Source organism: Leptonychotes weddellii, chromosome 4 (genome assembly GCF_054177405.1).
Source record: "Leptonychotes weddellii isolate Sample4059 chromosome 4, ASM5417740v2, whole genome shotgun sequence".
Taxonomy (NCBI): Eukaryota; Metazoa; Chordata; class Mammalia; order Carnivora; family Phocidae; genus Leptonychotes; species Leptonychotes weddellii.
Genome location: NC_138372.1, coordinates 7,503,086 through 7,517,137, shown reverse-complemented (window position 1 = coordinate 7,517,137; position 14,052 = coordinate 7,503,086). Strand labels below are relative to the sequence as shown.

Genomic DNA, 14,052 nt, shown 5'->3' with positions numbered 1-14,052 from the left:
GTTAATTCTTTTTTATTCATCTAGGTTCTATAGATCTCTAAGTTTATTCCAAGCATGGTTTGCCGTTGTTACAATTATAAATGAGGTCTTTATTCCATTTTATGTTATTAACTAGTTACTGATGGAACATAAGAAGACAACTGATTGAGGTATAATTATGTTGAAGCTAGTTAGCTTCCAGAGCCTCGGTTCATGTGCGCTCCTCTGTTCCAGGTGTGGTTTGACCGAAGAACCAACTACACCCGCTCTTTAGCAGTCATGTCCATGGTTGGGTATATTTTGGGCCTGGGAGATAGGTGAGTAAATTGATTTTGTTTTTGTAGTCTTTTTCTATATTGTACCTTTTTTTTTTTTTTAAAGATTTTATTTATTTGACAGAGAGACAGCCAGAGAGGGAACACAAGCAGGGGGAGTGGGAGAGGGAGAAGCAGGCTTCCCGCAGAGCAGGGAGCCTGATGCGGGGCTCGATCCCAGAACCCTGGGATCATAACCTGAGCTGAAGGCAGACGCTTAATGACTGAGCCACCCAGGCGCCCCTATATTGTACCTTTCTTAAACAGTTTCCTTTCATTTTCCAGTAATATTTATGACCATTTGGTAAAAAATTGTATTTTGTACCTGTAGGTCTTGTTTGCAGCACCAGCCTTAGTCCCTGTTTATTATCCATGCAACAGAACAGCCCAGCAAACTAGAACCTAGTTCTTGGGTACTACTTTCTCCATAGGCTGGTTAAATATGTTAAAAAACATATATAGGGGCGCCTGGCTAGCTCATTCAATAGAGCATGTGATTCTTGATCTTGGAGTTGTGGGTTCAAGCTCCACATTGGGTGTAGAGTTTACTTTTTTAAAAAAGGGGGCGCCTGGGTAGCTCAGTTGGTTAAGCCTCTGCCTTCAGCTCAGGTCATGATCCCGGCGTCCTGGGATCGAGCCCCGAGTTGGGCTCCTTGCTCAGTGGAGAGCCTGCTTTTCCCTCTGCCTGCAGCTCCGCCTGCTTGTGCTCTCTCTCTCTCGGTATCTCTCTCTCTTTCTCTCTCTCTCTCTGTGTCAAATGAATAAAATTTTTTTAAATAAAATAAATAACAATTTTAAAAATATGATGGATTTTACTGATTCAGTAACAACCATCAGTCACCACTGTGCTGAGATAAATAATTCTATTTCTGTAATTGAAACTAACCACAGTAGATCCTTCTGATATTTCTGCATAATGAATTTTATCCACATGTATTGACTGAAAAAGTAGCTTAGGAATATTCAGAAATTGACTGTCTGGAAGTCTTCGAAAAACTAGTTCCTTGGTATCAACTCTTTCTCCTGGGATCATGTCTCGTGCAATTGAGAGTAAAAATAATTTTTTCCCACAAAAATAATGAATTCTCATTTTTAAAAAGAGCCAGGAGAATTCCTGGTGACAAAAGCCAGATGACCCTTCCTAGTCTGGGGGCTCAGGAGATGGGACCCCGTGATGGGTGCTGAAGGGTAAAGACAGAGCCTCGTCACTCTGAGACGCCGGCACCGCCAGACAGGATTCATCTTGTGACCGAAGACCTCAGGAATGCAACTTGTGATTTCACACTGATCCATCTTCGTTTCGGACCTGGAGCAGGGATCAGCAAACTTTCTCTGTAAAGGGCCAGATAAGAAATAATTTAGGCTTTGCTGGCCATATGATATCTCACAGCCTCTTATGTCTGCTTGTGGCACAGAATCAGCCTGAGACGGGACATGGCAAATCGGCAGGGCTGTGTCCAGAAAAACTGTGTTTGCAGAGTCAGGTGGGGGCTGGCTTTGGCCTGTGGACAGGGCCCGGAATATCCCATCCTTGTTGATTTGTCCGCCTGTGCTGCTCTAGTGGCTGTTCCATGGTCTCTTCTGTTTCTCAGACACCCATCCAACCTAATGCTGGACCGGCTGAGTGGGAAGATCCTGCACATCGACTTTGGGGACTGCTTTGAGGTGAGCACGTGTTCCAGAACCCCATGTAAAGCTTACCTTTCCAGATGACCACCTTTCCGCCTCTGACCATTCAGGCAAACTTAAGCTCAAAATGCATTATCTTGATCGCTGCCTCTCCTACCAGAGCAATAGGAAGTCAAACTAAGAAGTGAAGCCCGTGCTCATTGATACTTGCTGTAACTGGACTCTAACCCCTTTTGAGGCAAGGGCCACTGTTCACACACCCTCTGACTCAGGAATCTTCATCCTGAACTGGCCTGCTGGTCAAAGGCCTGGTGTGATGCACACTTGTCCTTTTTCTTTGTTCCCTCTATCCCTTTGTGTGTGTGTGTGTCTTTTTAGTTATCTTTTTTTTTTTTTTTTTAAGATTTTATTTATTTATTTGACAGAGACACAGCGGGAGAGAGAACACAAGCAGGGGGAGTGGGAGAGGGAGAAGCAGGCTTCCTGCAGAGCAGGGAGCCCGACTCGGGGCTCGATCCCAGGACCCTGGGATCATGACCTGAGCCGAAGGCAGATGCTTAATGACTGAGCCACCCAGGCGCCCCTTTAGTTATCTTTTAAAAGCCCGGTGACAAGTTCCCTCACTAAACTAAAGCCACTTCATTTCTATGCCCTAATTGAAATCAATGCAAAGAAAAGCTACCTGTTTTTGCCTGGCTTTAGCTAAAGAAAACCATCTAGCCTGGAAAATAAATAAATAAAATAAAATACAAAAGAAAAAAAACAATCTAGCCATTGGACTTGGTTTTTCTCTTTTATTTCCCCATAGGTTGCTATGACCAGGGAGAAATTCCCAGAGAAGATTCCATTTAGACTAACAAGAATGCTGACCAATGCTATGGAGGTGAGTGGGTCTTGGGAATAAGCTGCTCTGGAATGGGACCAACACAGTCAAGACCGCCTCTGCACACAGACTGGCTTGTTCGGTCTCATCAGTTCCCCAGAATGCCTGGGTTGGTTCTGTGGTTGTTTCCTGATATTTTTCATTGTGTTAGAAATGATCGACCTTTGAGAGAGTCTCACCATGCTTCACATCAGACCTTGTGTCATATGAATCACAGGCCTGACCTGACCCCTTGCTCTGAACACATTCCCAGCCTGATACATCAGTAATGGCCTGTGTCTGCTTCCTAAGTTCGGGTGACAGACCCTCTCGACTCGCTTCTGTCCTGAGGCCTTCAGGGGCGGGGCCGGGGCTGGTGACCTCTTTGATGAGTGGCTCTGGTCCTGCAGGTTACTGGTCTGGATGGCAACTATAGGATCACATGCCACACGGTGATGGAAGTGCTTCGGGAACACAAGGATAGTGTCATGGCCGTGCTGGAAGCCTTTGTCTACGACCCCTTGCTCAACTGGAGGCTGATGGACAGTGAGTTAATGCAATTGCCTGGGAGCTGGAGCCAGCACCCTCCAAACTGGGAATATCGGACACGTTGCATTTCACTAACCTTGCCCCCTGCCAGCCCGGAGCCTGAGCTCTATTACTGGGCTGTTGGGTTATGTTTTCACAGAGCTGTTCCAGTGGCTGGAAATGAATTTCAAGTACTTTTTCTTATTAACTAAAACAAAAAACACCAATTATCAATTTAAATATTAATTAAAATACTTTCAGGGTAAACCCTGGTGATTCTTGTCTGTTCGGATTTCATACAGAGTAGCAAGCTGGAATCTCGACAGGAGACACAAGCGCCTGCGATCTAGGGCAGCTGCATCTCTGTCTCCCCTTTGCTCCTCCTCCTTGGAAGAGGGTGACCGACCCTGGTGTCTCACCCACACCGATCAGTCCCACTCTCACCTTCTGTTATCTAATCCACAGCGTCTAAATTCAGCTCAGCGACACAGAGTGTCCCACAGGATTGCATACCCATGCTGACACCCCCTGCGTCCTGAGTGATCCATCCTGGGCTCTCTCTCAGGGACTTTAGCTTTCAGTAAAAAATTGTATTTTTATGGTTGTAAGAAAATACCATATCAACCAAGTTTCTTTCAAGTCAGAGTTTGAAGCCTTTTTTATCCTCTCTTTGTTTCTTTCCCTAGCAAATACCAAAGGCAACAAGCGGTCCCGAACAAGGACGGATTCCTACTCTGCTGGCCAGTCAGTAGGTGGGTCCATCCCCTGGGAGACTGCAGCTTCTGTTTCCTTTTGTCCAGAGTGTGTCTTAAACAGGGAGAGCTTTGTGACTGCCATTAGGAAGCACAGCGGAGGCGGTAACAGATGCCCGGAAGCATGTTTTCTAAAGGCTCTGACCAGTGATGCAGTCCCGCAGCAATTCTGGCCCTGCTAAAACAGTGTCTAATGGGCACTTAGTTAACTTCAGAAAGTTGGTCTGGAAATATTTACTGAGCATAAGTTTTTTGTTTTTTGTTTTTTTTTGGTTTTTGTTTTTTGTTTTTTGTTTTTTTTAAAGATTTTATTTATTTATTCATGAGAGACAGAGAGAGAGAGAGAGAGAGACAGAGGCAGAGGGAGAAGCAGGCTCCCCGCGGAGCAGGGAGCCCGATGCGGGACTCGATCCAGGGACTCCAGGATCATGACCTGAGCCAAAGGCAGTCGCTTAACCAACTGAGCCACCCAGGCGCCCTTTTGTTTTTTGTTTTTAAAGATTTTGTTTATTTTTATTTATTTGACAGAGAGAGAGAAACAGCATGAGAGGGGATAGGGTCAGAGGGAGAAGCAGGCTCCCCGCTGAGCCGGGAGCCCGATGTGGGACTCGATCCCAGGACTCCGGGATCATGACCTGAGCCGAAGGCAGTCGCTTAACAAACTGAGCCACCCAGGTGCCCAGTTTTTTGGTTTCTTTTGTTTTTTATTTCATGCTTCTCAGGATGGAGTGGGTACCTAAGGCTCAGGAATTTTGATCCGAATTTCTATCCGAGCTTAATCTATAAAAACACATTTAGGGACCCCTGGGTGGCTCAATCGGTTAAGCGTCTGCCTTTGGCTCAGGTCATGATCCCAGGGTCCCGCTTCGGGCTCCTTGCTCAGTGGGGAGCCTGCTTCCTCTGCCGCTCCCCCTGCTTGTGCTCTCTCTCTCTCCTCTCTTTCTCTGACAAATAAATAAATAAAATCTTTAAAACAAAAACAAAAATACACAATTAAAAGCATGTCTGAATATTAGCCAGTACTTTGTATGCCCTTTAGTGGTGTCTGGACTGGGATAATTATTAGCTGTATCACATGGTCCTAGAGCCTTGTTAATAGCTCAGGAATAGGAGGATGGAAGCAGTAGAAGCGTATTTACGTTGCCGGCTGAGGAGCCGGGAAGCCACAGGAAACACTTTCCAAGAGTGCGTCCACAGAATAGGGTCCCAGGAAGATAATGCCCCTCCGAGAGCCAGAACAGGGTTTGTATATGGAACCTCTCAAAGGTCTTAGAGTAAAGCTGTTTAACTTTATTTCACACACACCCCCCTTGCCCCCCTCCCCAGCCCACTCCTTTTCCCTCATAACATCTAACAACATAGTTCACACCTTGGAAATACTGTTGGGGTGTAAAAAAGTAGATATTCTCTACAGACGTTTATGGAACATGTGCAACTAGTTGCTTAGCTAAGCCAAATAATGTTTAAGGGTGCAAGAAGAATGTGACATACAGAGATTACCATGGAGAAGCACAGAATCACATTATAGAATCGACCAAACTGTATAGCCTATGAACTATTTTTTTTTTAAGATTTTATTTATTCATTAGAGAGAGCACAGCAGAGGGGAGACAGAGGGAGAGAAAGAAGCAGACTCGCCGTTGAGCTGGGAGCCCGACGTGGGGCTTGATCCCAGAACCTGGAGATCATGACCTAAGCCGAAGGCAGACGTTTAACCATCTGAGCCACCCAGGTGCCCCTAGCCTATGAACTATTAAGAGAACAGTAAAGTCCACTGTATGATCCAGCAGCTCACAGTTGGGTTTGGAGGAGAGGCCGTGGGGCTGAGAGAAAGGAGGTACCGCTCTGAACGGCAGTCGTTAAGGAAGTTCCTGGGTTGGCTGGATTTAAGCTGGCCTTCCTGGGTGGGTGGGAAGGAAGAAGGTGTTTTGGGCAGGAAATTGAGGTGCCAGGTTATGGTCCAGTCTGTGAACAGGTGTGGACTCTAGCCTGGACACCATGACAGGATTTGTGAATGATGTCTGAATTACTCATGGTGTCTGGGGTACCTTGTGCGGGTGACTGGTCTCATCCAAAGTATGTGAGTAAGTAAGTGAGACTTAACAGGTTTCATTCTCAGGGTCCACCTCTTTAGTACGTTAGTGGGTGACTCCTCTCTGCTGTCTAGGGCGTGCCAAGGGGAACTGGGACAGCTGGTTCTGTTGGCCCCACATGGTTCTGGCTAGACCTGGCTGGTTCTCTGTGGCTTAAAAGTTAAGTTCCAAGTGGTCATTCATAAAAGTATTATCATCCCTGGCTTCATTTTGAAGGCCTGTGGTGTACAAGAACAATGTGTAAATAACTTCATACTTCTGCTTCTAGACTCTTCTCTCCTGAAGGCCACAATCAGTGGAGGATGACTGTAAGCCTGAGGACTCTCTCTGCCCAGAAAGGATGTATAAATTCCTCCAAAGAATGAATAGCACTTTGGTCATGGGTGTGACCCACTGAAAGCTAGTGCTCTTTATATTATCATCAGTTGTTTTGACAAGTTTTGTCACCAGGGATTCATTCACGCTCCTGTTCTCTATGTCAGAACATTTTATAAATGCCGTTTGCTTGAAAATTCATGCTTTGGAGATGTAAAATCTTTTAAACACATAGTGACCATTCTTCATCTCCTTTCCCCTCAGAGGTAGCAGTGAGTGTTCAAGGGAATATAGTGTGTAAAGAAGTAGAGCTAACGCTTGCAACAGTGGTTTCTTGGTCTTGGAATTTTCTGCCAATCGATTTTTTTTCCTCCTAGAAATTTTGGACGGTGTGGAACTTGGGGAACCTGCCCATAAGAAAACAGGGACCACAGTGCCAGAATCTATTCATTCTTTCAGTAAGTCTGACCTCTGAGGAATCGCACCAACGACTAGCTCATTAAGAACATAGCAGCTGTGCTGTAGCATGAGAGGGGTCGGTGAGGTAAAGCAACAAGCCCGCCTTTGAGCAGACAAGGGCCTATGAATATCTCATTCTATTCTGAAGACAAAGATAGACACAGAGGAAGAATTACTCAGCACTTCCAAAAGTGAATATTTGAGAAAAACAGGGGCATCCATTGAACCTGTTATGACGATCCCATCTTATTGTTATTTCTACTCTTGTGTATTCCAGTTGGAGACGGTTTGGTGAAACCAGAGGCCCTAAATAAGAAAGCTATTCAAATTATTAACAGGGTTCGAGACAAGCTCACTGGTGAGTGTGTGTGTGTGTGTGTTTACTTAAAAGGAACATAAAGTCTTAAGAGATTTTTCTCCCCTTGAGTGGGAGGTCGGCCCCTTTCCAGCGGTGTTGGTGCCTAAACTTTGACTCTGCAGCTAACTGGAGGGTCTCTGAGGCTATCAGTTGAGGACCCTCTCTGATTCTCTAATGACCATTAAACTCACTCTAAGTAATGTTAATCTCATTTTACCAGACAGGGGTGAGTAAAGTTCATTTGGTTCCAAATTCAGGAAAGTTTTTCTTATCATCATGGCTTGATATTGGAACAGACCTGACCACTCTGATCCTTTGCCTTCCTGCACTTCGGGGACTGTTACGGAGTGGAGAGCATGGAAGGAGAGAAATGCATACCTTTGAAAGCAAGACATGTCCTATAGACCAGATGGTGTGACAGGAGGTGAGGGTCAAGGGGCTCGAAGACCCCAGCTCCACCACACCCTATGTGAGCCCTGGGCCTCTCTGTTCATCTGGAAGAGTGCCTCTCTCAAAAGGCAGTGAGGCTCAAATGAGACATGGGATGCCAGGCCTCAGCATTGGGGCCTGGCACAGAACTGTTGAAGTCAAGTTGTTTTTATTTGTTGAGCACCTGTAAGCCCTGGATGCTGACGAAACGGCTGGTAGGAGCCGACAGATTGCCTGCCCTCATGGAGTCGGCATCTAAAGGGGCCGTATTAGGTGCAAGAAAGGGCTTGGGCTGTGATGCTAGTCACAAGGGAATTTAAGTGCCCGGAGTTCCAGGAAAGCTTCCCTGGGAAACAACCCTTGAGCTAAAATCTGAAGGAGGACATAATTAGAGGCAGAGTGTTCCAGGTAACGGAAACAGCACATGCAAGGGCCCTGTGGTGGGAGCGAATCTGGCAAGAAAAATGGTCTAAACGCAGACGAGTCTGACTGCCACAGAGAGCGAGATGGGAAGCGCACAGAAGCAGAGTGCACACACTCTGAGCGGGCCGGGGCGGGACCATACAGTGCCTTACACTTTCATCCTCCGTCCTAAGGGCAATGGGAAGGCTCTGAGGACTTGGAGGGGGAGCAGGGAGGCAGGAGGGGCCCAGTGGGTTTGCACCGGGGAATCCTCCCTGCTCTGGCCATGGAGGCTGTGTGGAGGGAGGAAGCTGCTGCCGAATTTGCGGCTGGACAGTTGACTAGACTAGGGAGGTGGCCCCCAGATCTTCAGGAGGTAGAATGCGAAGGATCGATGAGGAGGCATGAGGGACGGCAGGCACCGAGGACAGCTCCAAGTCCCTGGCAGCCTTCTGAGAGTGAAGAGCCTGGCAGCCAGACCGAAGGGGTTGAAGAGAAGGTGAAGTGAGAGAGGGAAGTGAGGCAGAGGAGGCAAGTTTTAAACTTGTGAGAAGCTCGGCTGCATGGGGAAGGGGGTGGGGGCTGGCTGCAGTAGGGTTAGTGCGCGAGAGCCTTTTGTTCTTCAGTGCACAAAGGGAATGAGTTTATAGAAGTTTGAAGACAGGAGTGAGAGGAGGGTAGGTGACCGTGTAAAGCACCTAGGAAGCGGGAGGAGGTGGGATCCGAGCACAGGTGAACTTAGCCTTCAGCGGGAGGAGGGACAGCTCCTGAGGGTCGCAGCAGCACCACCGAAGAGGGAGCTCCTGTGGAACAGATCCAGCTCCTCAAGCACTGCCTGACACCTCAGGGGTCCAGAATGATGAGCTCAGTGAATGGATGAACTTGTCAAGTAGGAGCCGAGGGCGGGTGCTGACGGTGAGAAGCCAGCAGGGAGGCTTGGACACGGGGTTGGTGGGGGTGGGCAGGGGAGGACAGGAAGTGGCCCTTGTGCCAAAGAGGCTTCATCAGCTGGCCATGAGTGCCTGTTCCGGGCTGAGATGATGGGTTTGTGATGGAAGCAAGCTTCCCTGTGGAAGGAAAGGCCCAACCATGGAGGTTATAGGACTGAAACCGAGCACAGTTTCTCATCCACTTGCCTGATGATTGCAATAGATGAAGGAATCTCTGCAAACCCAGCAGCCAGCTCTTCGACACTCCTGAGCTCAGCCAACTGCAGGCCTTTCCCCTCTTTGAACCAAGTCTCTTAGGAGGAGACTGGTGTGTATTCAAGTCACATGGAGGTGAATTTAAAAACCCGGCTGCTATGCAGCCTTCATACTCTCAGACAAGGAGAAACTGAGCAGGGCTGCACAGACAGGCCAGCCGAACCGGGGGCAGGGACGGAGTGGTGCAGAAGGACTGTGTGTGTTTCTCCTGTCCTAGGTCGGGACTTTTCTCATGACGAAACCCTGGATGTCCCGACACAGGTGGAGCTGCTCATCAAACAAGCCACGTCACACGAGAACCTCTGTCAGTGCTATATCGGCTGGTGAGCGTCTGTGGGAGGCGCGGTGCGCGGACATGCACACAGGGCCCCACCCCGTGCCCCAGTCCCGCCGTGGCAGGGAAGACCTGGGGCGGGTGGTGCAGGGATCCAGAAAGGGGAATCGCAGTGTCGGATCTCTTTAAAAAAAGTTTGTATTCGCCATGTGCGCCCCCAGTTCTAAAAAGGGAGGAACTTGAGTAACGTGGGTGCATATTTGGAAGGCAAACACCAAAGTAAATTAAAATTACCTTAAAAATGGTTTAGAGATGTATGTAAGTCCCTCTTTTTTGAGGGGGGGGACTGGGGTTCTTTCTGGAGTTTTGCTGTCAATTCCAAGATAGAGGGAAGGGCCAAGGAAAAGCTGGAGCACCGACAGGAGATGCAAAGACAAATTTATGATCTGGGATTGTCACCTCAAGGACCGCTCTGGGGTCTGCTTTGATTAATTGCCCGAGGCACGCTTGAGGGTAGAAACTTGAGAGGGAGGCTGATGGGGGAGTATCCTTCTGGGGCCAGCAGGCATCAGCCCTTGACTGGAATTGATGAGTGTGTCCAACACAGTTAGCTGTGGGAGATCTCAAGGAATGTCCCCGGGGGTTGTCAGACCTTGGTCTCTCCATTTTCAGTGTATCCATGTAAAGCTTTGAAAAAGCCCAGATTATTAAAATATTTCTTTTCTCTCTCTCATCTTAGGTGTCCTTTCTGGTAACCCGAGGCCCAGACCGCGTTTCTCTTGAGGCTTTTGAACTTGGGTATATGCTTCCACTAAACTGAAACCACGGTCGGAGAGCTCGACTTTGTTTATATTTTGAAATGTAAATGAAACGTACTACTGTATATTAAACGTTGGTTTGAACCAACTCTTTGGCTGCTGTTGAAGAATATATTGTCAGAAACACAAGGCTTGATTTGGTTCCCAGGACAGTCAACACAGTAATACTACACAAATCAAGCCATTGATTTGGGGGAACAGAAGATTGATAACTTAGAAATACGGGTTTTGACTTAACTCACAAGAGAACTCTTCATAAGCATTGCTGATAGAACAATGGCCTAGTTGTTCCTCTCAACAAGGATACAGCAAACTCTGCACAGCCAAGAAGCCTCAGGCCATGGAGGACACATGTTAGGAATCGGGAGAAGCTGACTTGGTCACTTCCACCCATCACATTACCTCACTGGTCCGCAGACAGCATCATTTGTAAGATGGGCCAAAATGGGTGGAAAGTGTCTGTCTTCTGCCTCACCCATGATGCTGCGACTTACACACTTCAATCCAAGACCCGAATGCTGGGAGGGGAGTTTCTCGCAATGGCTGGGTGGCCTTCACGGAGCAGACGCACAGAGACCCCCGTGCAGTAGGGCGGCCCGCAGCAGCCTTCCCCAGCACAGTCCTGGGATGTTTTCAGTGAAGTCTGAACGCTCTCTGTGTAGAGCAAGGCCTTGGAAACAAATGCTGTCCTGGAGGTGCTGACCACAGAGACGGGAGGTCTGGTACCTGCGGGGAACTCTGAGCAAAAGAAATAGTAAACTAAATGCACAAAGTATCAAGTGTAGCCATTCTAGACACCACGTTGTATCTGAATAATTTTTGTGCCAATAAATGACATCAGAATTTTAAAAACGTGTATGGGTGTCTTTTTATTCATAATTACGAGTTTATAAAGGAAGCAGGTCCTTCAACAGCCAGGATTCACTAAGCATGTGGTACAAGGGACCATGCAGGACACGGGAGCTACCTGGTGTGGTCCCCTTCCTTGTGTTCACAGGCCAGACAAGGCGGGGTCGCCATCATGTCAGAGTGGACTGGTAACTCCCCCAAGCCAAGTGGGGAGTAGAACCACACCCAGAGTGTGAGCCTCAGTGGGAGGTGCGAATTCCACTGGCCGAACCAGGAAATCCTCATGGAAAGGGGACATTTGCCATGGGTGTTAAAGGATGAGTAGGACTTGATCAGATGAAGCATGTGAAGACATTCAGCAGAAAGTCGGTCTGAAAGCACAATATCCTGCAGGAATGACAAATATTAACTTGAACCCTATCCGAATGCAAGTATTAAACCATTTTTGATATGTAAAATGGCATTTTCACACAGTCGGACCTCATAGTTCAGCATAGCTCGCTGAGTGGTCAGTGGAGAACAAAGGGAATGATAGCAACTAGAAGGGGGCCAGAGAGGAGAATGTGGAGCCAGACTGTGACCTGCCTCGGTTCAACAAGAAGGAGTTTGAGCCTGATGTGTGGACAACAGGGAACCGTGTGAAGTTCTAAAAGCAAGAAGTAGAATATGAGTAGTATTTTTAAAACAGGTAACCAGTGTCAAACAGGTAAAGAGAAAACTAGATGCCGCAGGACCTAGGAAAGAGGCCTACAATAATGGGGAGGAGAGAGCGTTAAATGAAGGTGGCAAGTGCCATGCAGAGATTCCTCTACAGAGAGCATGCCTATGGAGTGCTTCCAAAGAACAGCATTTTCAGTTCAGGTAAATTTTCTACTTCTAAATTCCTATGGGCTGCAGCTACCCAGTGAGAAATACTGAATCATAAAAGCTGTTCAAAGAATTTGTATTAGGAAGAGCAAGAACATTACAAGGCCAGGGACCCTATGTCCCATGACGTTGCATCCCCCAAATCTGCCAGAGACCTGGACCACAGTGCTGCTCCATGCACATTTGTTGGAGGACTCCTCTATTAAAAGCAAAGATGAGTTTAAATATCAATAGTAATACTGATAAGCTTTAACCCTCATAGTTAGTCTCATACCTGTCTCAGATTTTCTATAGTTCTAAACCATGCATCAACTCTTTTGCTCTCGAAAATATGATCACCATAACTTTTTTGGTTCTACATGAAATAACTATCAATGACCAGTGATGTTACCATTCATGAAAGATAAAGGGCATGGGAATGAATGGACTCTGGAAAATAGTGGCCATCAATGGAAAAGACATACTCCTTAAGACATAGAGTCCTCAGGATTTAGATCTTTAGTGAATCCAGTGGGTTTCAAGTTACATCTAGACAAAACCTTCCAACTTTGTTGAAGTGAATTACCAAAGGCAGATGAGCTAATCGAAGCTTTAAGGACAGTCTCATTAACCTATCAATCCAGGATGGTTTCATGTAACCCTGTAAGAAGGAAGGGATGTGGCAAAGAATGACTTTTGGGATCCTTGCATGCATTGGTACAGTTCTTTTTTTTTTTAATTTTATTTAAATGCAATTAACATACAGTCTATTATTAGTTTCAGAGGTAGAGTTCAGTGTTTAATCAGTTGTTTATAACACTCACTGCTCATTACATCTCGTGCCCTCCTTCATGCCCATCACTCAGTTACCCCTTCCCCCATCCCCCTCCCCTCCAGCAACCCTCAGTTTGTTTCCTATGGTTAAGTGTCTCTTACGGTTTGTCTCCCTCTCTGATTTTGTCTTGTTTTATTTTTCCCTCCCTTCCCCTATGCTCCTCTGTTTTGTTTCTTAAATTCCACACAAATGTTGGCAAGGATGTGGAGAAAGGGGAACTCTCTTACACTGCTGATGGGAATGCAAGCTGGTACAACCTCTCTGGAAAACAGTATGGAGGTTCCTCAAAAAGTTAAAAATAGAGCTACCCTATGACCCAGCAATTGCACTAGGTATTTACCCCAAAGATACAAATGTAGTGATCCGGAGGGACTCCTGCACCACAATGCTTATAGCAGCAATGTCCACAATAGCCAAACTATGGAAAGAGCCCAGATGTCCATGGACAGAGGAATGGATAAAGAAGATGTGGTACATATGTATACAATGGAATATTACTCAGCCATCAAAAAATGAAATCTTGCCATTTGCAATGAGGCGGATGGAACTAGAGGGTATTATGCTAAGCAAAAGAAGTCAGTCAGAGAAAGACAATTATCATATGGTACAGTTCTATAGGTTAGGCCTGAAAACTCCTGGAGGCACGTAAAGTAGTTTGAAAGAATTAAGGCTGTGGTGTCAAATTACTTAGTTTCAAATCTCAACTCCACCTCATACTACCCATGTGACTTTGAACATATTACTTAATCTGTGCTTGCTTCCTCCTCTGAAAGTATGGATAATCGTTATGATCTAGCCCGAAAGGTTGTTTTGAGGATGAGATAATTCACGTAAAGCACACAGCATAGCCTGATATGTGGTATCAGGTTGACCCATATGGAACAAGGCTCAAAAATATTTGTTGTTAAAATGAACTAGGCTAGGTCTTAGTTCTGCCAGGGTACCAGTGCGAGTGGGAGGGTGGGGAGGGTGAAAACAAGTTTCCTGTTAATAGGATATTCTTACTCCTGTTAATAGGATATTCTAAATAAGGGGAACAGCTAACATTTATTGAACACTTACTAAGCCAAATGAATTAAGGGTGGGCCACACCTGCTTCTAGGAG

The 14,052-nt window shown here is 46.5% G+C and overlaps 1 protein-coding gene across 5 annotated transcripts in view; it reads left to right on the top strand.

The window, feature by feature from the left end:
- Positions 1–11,269, top strand: part of MTOR (mechanistic target of rapamycin kinase) — a 124,254-nt gene extending 112,985 nt beyond the window's left edge. For all 5 annotated transcript variants that reach the window (XM_081816867.1, XM_031030392.2, XM_081816868.1 and 2 more), the window contains 9 exons: positions 214–296; positions 1,886–1,958; positions 2,731–2,805; positions 3,195–3,330; positions 3,999–4,064; positions 6,850–6,930; positions 7,209–7,289; positions 9,543–9,648; positions 10,339–11,269. In XM_081816867.1, coding sequence (XP_081672993.1) covers positions 214–296; positions 1,886–1,958; positions 2,731–2,805; positions 3,195–3,330; positions 3,999–4,064; positions 6,850–6,930; positions 7,209–7,289; positions 9,543–9,648; positions 10,339–10,354 — 717 coding nt within the window. In that variant the 3' untranslated portion in view covers positions 10,355–11,269. The remainder of the gene's footprint in view (positions 1–213; positions 297–1,885; positions 1,959–2,730; positions 2,806–3,194; positions 3,331–3,998; positions 4,065–6,849; positions 6,931–7,208; positions 7,290–9,542; positions 9,649–10,338) is intronic.
- The last annotated feature ends 2,783 nt before the right edge of the window (positions 11,270–14,052 follow it).